This window comes from Adiantum capillus-veneris, chromosome 17 (assembly GCF_014529385.1).
Source record: "Adiantum capillus-veneris isolate H3 chromosome 17, ASM1452938v2, whole genome shotgun sequence".
Classification (NCBI taxonomy): Eukaryota; Viridiplantae; Streptophyta; class Polypodiopsida; order Polypodiales; family Pteridaceae; genus Adiantum; species Adiantum capillus-veneris.
The window spans coordinates 53,077,044-53,081,846 of record NC_140947.1 but is presented as its reverse complement, the minus strand read 5'-3'; the positions used below and the strand labels follow the sequence as shown (position 1 = coordinate 53,081,846).

The 4,803-nt window shown below is 38.3% G+C and overlaps 1 protein-coding gene across 2 annotated transcripts; it reads left to right on the top strand.

Moving 5' to 3' along the window:
* Positions 1-833: 833 nt before the first annotated feature.
* On the top strand, positions 834-4,192 carry LOC147437256 (uncharacterized). 2 transcript variants are annotated; one of them, XM_086485890.1, is made up of 3 exons: positions 834-901; positions 1,082-1,326; positions 4,060-4,192. In XM_086485890.1, exons 2-3 carry the CDS (start codon positions 1,090-1,092, stop codon positions 4,129-4,131), a joined length of 309 nt encoding a protein of 102 aa, XP_086342016.1. In that variant the 5' UTR covers positions 834-901; positions 1,082-1,089; the 3' UTR covers positions 4,132-4,192. The 2 variants fall into 2 exon arrangements, with proteins under 2 accessions (XP_086342016.1, XP_086342017.1); XM_086485891.1 differs by having other exon boundaries at positions 864-901; positions 1,079-1,326.
* The last annotated feature ends 611 nt before the right edge of the window (positions 4,193-4,803 follow it).

Here is a 4,803-nt window from a genome sequence, read left to right as displayed (position 1 = left end):
TAAGAAAATGATAAAATTGTTAGGTTGAATTAAACTGATATCAGTGTTTGGGAAAGGATTGCCTCAGCTTAGTCTTGAGCCGATTGAAAATCGAAATTAGCTAATTGCAAACCATGGTAAACGGAAGAAAAACCGATGAAACATGTGAGAAAGTCATCCAAAAAAATTTCAAATCTCGAAATTTCTTATAATATTTTTGATTTTCTTTTTTGTGAGAAAGAAACTCGATCAGCAACCGCTTAATAAAAGAGACTTTCTCCAACATTAACACTCACTAGAATGCAAAGTGAAGCTTCACTTTAGCATTATAAAACAATACAATGCAAAAGAAACGTGTGTGTGTGTGTGTGTAAAATTTACTAAAATTTATGCAAGGTGAAACTTCACTTTAGCAATTTAAAACAATACACTTCAAGAAAAGTAAAGACATGTGAAGATGTGGATGTGAAATGAAAGGTAAGTCTCAATCAGGATGTGAAATGAAAGGAGTTTACATAACCCAACACAACACAACACAACACTAAGGTTTCTTTTTAGAAAACCAAAAAACCATGTAAATGAGGTGGCGCAAAAATAACATAGGAGGAGGTGTGATTAGGTGGTAGACAGTCGGGCAGCCAAATGTAGGGTGACATATTCAACCCATTCTAGAAAAATGGAGGCGACAAAAAAATTGAAAAGAAATGGTTGAAAGGACACAAAAGGGTCAACACCTCATTTGAAGCACGAGAGCGATTCATGAATCGTGATTACTTTTGGGAGTGCCGACCACATAGATTGACGTCACGTGGGCGACCGCTGCATGTCACATTTTATTCGCTGCATATATAATCGTCGTCGTCCTCGATCTGCTGGATTGCAGCTTCTACCGTAGCTCTCTCTGCTGCAACAGCGTGCAAAGGTACGAGCATGTGTGTGTGTGTGTGTGTGCGTGAGAGAGAGAGAGAGAGAGAGAGATCATATTCTTCCCAAAGGCATCAATCACAGAAGCACTCTTTAAGCTGTCATAGAGGATCGCCCACAAACGCCCACCTCGGAATTCTTTCTCTCTCACCGTTCTATATTCTATGTGTCTCAGCAGTGTTGAGAATGGCAGGGGAGAGTCCCCATCATGAGACCCGCTCTGCCACCACCGCCATAAGAGTATGGAGGAGCCCATGTGAATCGAAGGTCCTCATAGAGATACATTCCTCCCCAACTGGCTTACCCTTGTCCTCATTTGCCCGTCTCCTTGAACAGCAAGGCTTCACCTCCTTTATCTTCTCCACCATCTGCACATCCGCAAGCACTGCAAACACTGCGAGTTCGCGTTGCATCCGAGCTGAGGTATCTCTCTCTCTCTCTCTCTCTCTCTCTCTCTCTCTTTTCTATGTGGTGATATCACAATCATTTTTTTTACAGAATACATGCTATGCAAGGTTAAACAAACATGTTTTTTTTTGGGTAGGAGCATGCCTCAGCTCTTGGGCACCCTTGACCATGTAATAAATTGCATCTAGTGTTTCTCTAGGCTTAGCTCCCAAACCCACATGGAGCCAACTCCACATGGAAACTCACGCTATTAGCTTTTTGTTTAGGGTGTAAGAATATATTCATTAGCGAGATGACCGATCTATGAGGACTGCTTTAATATATATCTCACTCTTAGGCTTTGTTTAGATTATGCAAGACTAGATGCCACCCAAAAATGGTGCCACTTTTTTTTATTTTTCAAGACAATAGGAACTTGAAATTACAACTCACACACCATCTCTATGAGGTGCATGCAGCATCCCAGCTTGATAAGGTAGGCCAACCCATCATATAGACTTGGGGAATGGTCCATAAGGCTAGTTGTCATGGGGGTTTGAACCCAAGATGCTAGAGACAAGAGACTCTTGCTCTATCAACTGAGTTAGCACTCGTTGATAACAATGGCACTGTTGAACTGGTCACTCCTCTCTGTCATTCACACTATATGAGTGGCTCTACCTTCCACTAATTTTTCTTGCCAAGAGTCGGCTAGTGCAAGTCTTCCCTCTCATATGTGATTGGCTGAAGGTAAGGAGTTAATCCACCTCTGAGCGGGCTTCCGAAATTGAACACCCGCTCATAGTGTTGGTCATGGGTGAGCATGCCAACAAGGATTGCACAATCCTTGGGCAATAGTACACAATGAGATTGGCATAGGTTAGGACACTCATGTTCATTGGTTCAAGAAAGAAAGAAGCAGGTGGGCATGCACAATCTGAACATTGCCTTGGTTTCGCTAGGGTTTTTGACCACTCGGAATCAAATGTTGTCCTTTGATTATTTTCTTAACACTAAAGGTTTGACTCTTAAGATGCCAAATAGAGTGGTACTCCTAGACCTCGTACTCTCCTAATGAGTTACTTCGCTAAAGAGTACAAGCTTGGAGTCTTCGTTTTCCATACTCACAAAATTGTGAGTGGATGTATAATTAAATTCACCATAAAGGTATGTATAGTAACCCTCAAGCACAGGACAAGCCTTGAGGGATTACAAGATATACATAGGAGGTACATAGCCCTAGACTAAGGTAAACATTTCTTTTGAGATGTTATCAAGTTGAGACCTTGATGGCTTGAATTGCTTGATTCCATTTGTCGAGTTCTTCCTTTTTCCAATGGATACAATACTTCCATGCTTTTTTGGATAACCTCTATGAAGCTAGCTATATTTGAGAGGGCGTTTTCAAAGAACCACCAGATCCTAGCCCTCCAAACTTGTTTAAAGTAGTAGAAGCAAACAATTTGCATGCATATTAAAAGATCTTCATTCTTCACAATCTTCCCTCTTAGGAGAATATCATTCTTGAAGTACACAATCTTTGAGGTCTTCTGTATCCATTTGTAAATTTTTTTTGCAAGGACTTTGTAGTCGAGCACTCCTTGAACACATGAGGGAGATTCTTTATTTACCACTTTGCACCCCAAGCACCTATCTGAGTGAATCCCTATCTGAGCCAATTCCTCTAGGAAGAATCTTGATGCCGGTCAGAAGAGCCCCCCATAGTACCTTCCATACAAATGTCTTCATTGCAGGGAGCCATGTAGGGTCTTATATGTTACATACTATCGTCTCCCTAGAATCTAGCTATTGCTTATTGCATTGTTTATTGAGGGGGGAAAACCAATTAGTTTTGAGCGTTAGGTTATAGTAAATTTTCTTGGTTGATGGTTTAGAGAAGTATATGTTCTTGGGCCACTGTCAAGCTTTCGCTTGAATTCACTCTCAAATATAGGCATCAAGACACTCTCCAACCTTGCTACAAAAACCTTGTAGTCTTATTAGAGTCTTTTTACATTCTAAGTAATAGGTTTTTTAATCTTAGTAGTTTGTAAAAAGCAATATTTTTGTCATTATAGTTAAAAAGGCATTGCCTACTCATAATTCAAAAAAGCTACTAAGAAAATCTCAACTAGGGTTTTTATTATTGAGACCTACAAGTCGATATTTGAGCATGAAATTATTCATATATGAGAGAGACAAAGAGAGACATGTGTGTGTGTATGCATACACATATAGGACACGTTTATGTGTGTAAGAGTGCTCCTCCATAAGCCTAGTAAAAGAGTTTTTGGAGGGCCCTTAAGTTTTTGTTGATTAGCCCCATATGTTTTCACAGTTTCCACAAAAACCAGGAAATGACCGGTGACTACCCTTACTTTTTCATTTGGGGATGGATCAACCACCCCATAGATTATTGAAGCACAATTAGCGCGGGATGCTAGCAGATTTGTCAAGCAGATCATGAGCCTTGACATACTCTATTATGTTTGAAATTCTAGAATTAAGTCATTCATAAGACCTTCTTTTTCTACTCAAAGCAAGATGCATCAACTTGATACTTTTGTTTCTTTTCCAAGCTATACGATGGATTAAGGTTAAAATCAGTCAAAAGAATGGGTTGCATGTTGATCTAGTTTCTCACCATCTTCAAGGACAAAAACTTGATGTAAATTTCTTTGCTTACAAAGAATCTCTCTCTCTCTCTCTCTCTCTCTCTCTCTATTTATGTATGGGTGACATATTGAATCTTTACATTTTTGTTTTCAGATTAATACACAACTCTCAGATGTGGAGTTTTCTACCTTGGAGCAATTAATATCAAGCCATTATAGCACCTAGCATTCGACTTTTTTTCCTACTTCAACAATTACTTAAAGAGCCATTTCAATACTTTGCTCCATCCTCACATGATAGTGGAATATTTGCATTTTTGTCTTGCTCAATCTAGAAAATATTTCTTGTACTTTGCATTTTTCTATTTTGTTTTAGTCATGCAAATTGAAAAAAAATATGCATGAATAAATGATAAGCCATCCTACCACGAGATCTTTTGCATCAGCAATATGCCAACCAAGACAAGAATAAATCTGTGTTTCTAACATAGTACTAATCAATAAACAAATATTGAAAATTATTTTCATGTATTTTTAACACATTGCCACTAATATATATAGATATTTTACCAGCATAAGAATGAATGTGCGCATTTATATAGTACATGCCTTCAACATAAGGAGTTTTGAAACCATACATTTTAATATCCTTATTTATTATGCAACATGTTACTAGACAAGAAAAAAATTACACTTTTTGATTGAGAAAAAGTTGTTTTAGATTTTGTTACTTCAAGAAATTTTGAAGGCGAGGAACTATGGAGTCTTTGAGAATAGTCTTTGTTTTTCCAATTTTTTGAAAATCGTGCAAGAAAGTAGGGAATTGATTATAACAATTGGTAAAAGAAAGGACTTGGATGAATGGTATTGGGCCTTGAGTGCACGTGATATGGAGGGT

What these genes read in the sequence shown, in the direction of transcription:
- LOC147437256 (XM_086485890.1), top strand. Translation starts at nt 1,090, where the DNA reads ATGGCAGGGGAGAGTCCCCATCATGAGACCCGCTCTGCCACCACCGCC. An exon ending in CGCGTTGCATCCGAGCTGAG is followed by an intron (nt 1,327 to 4,059) that starts GTATCTCTCTCT and finishes TTTTGTTTTCAG; the next exon opens with ATTAATACACAACTCTCAGA.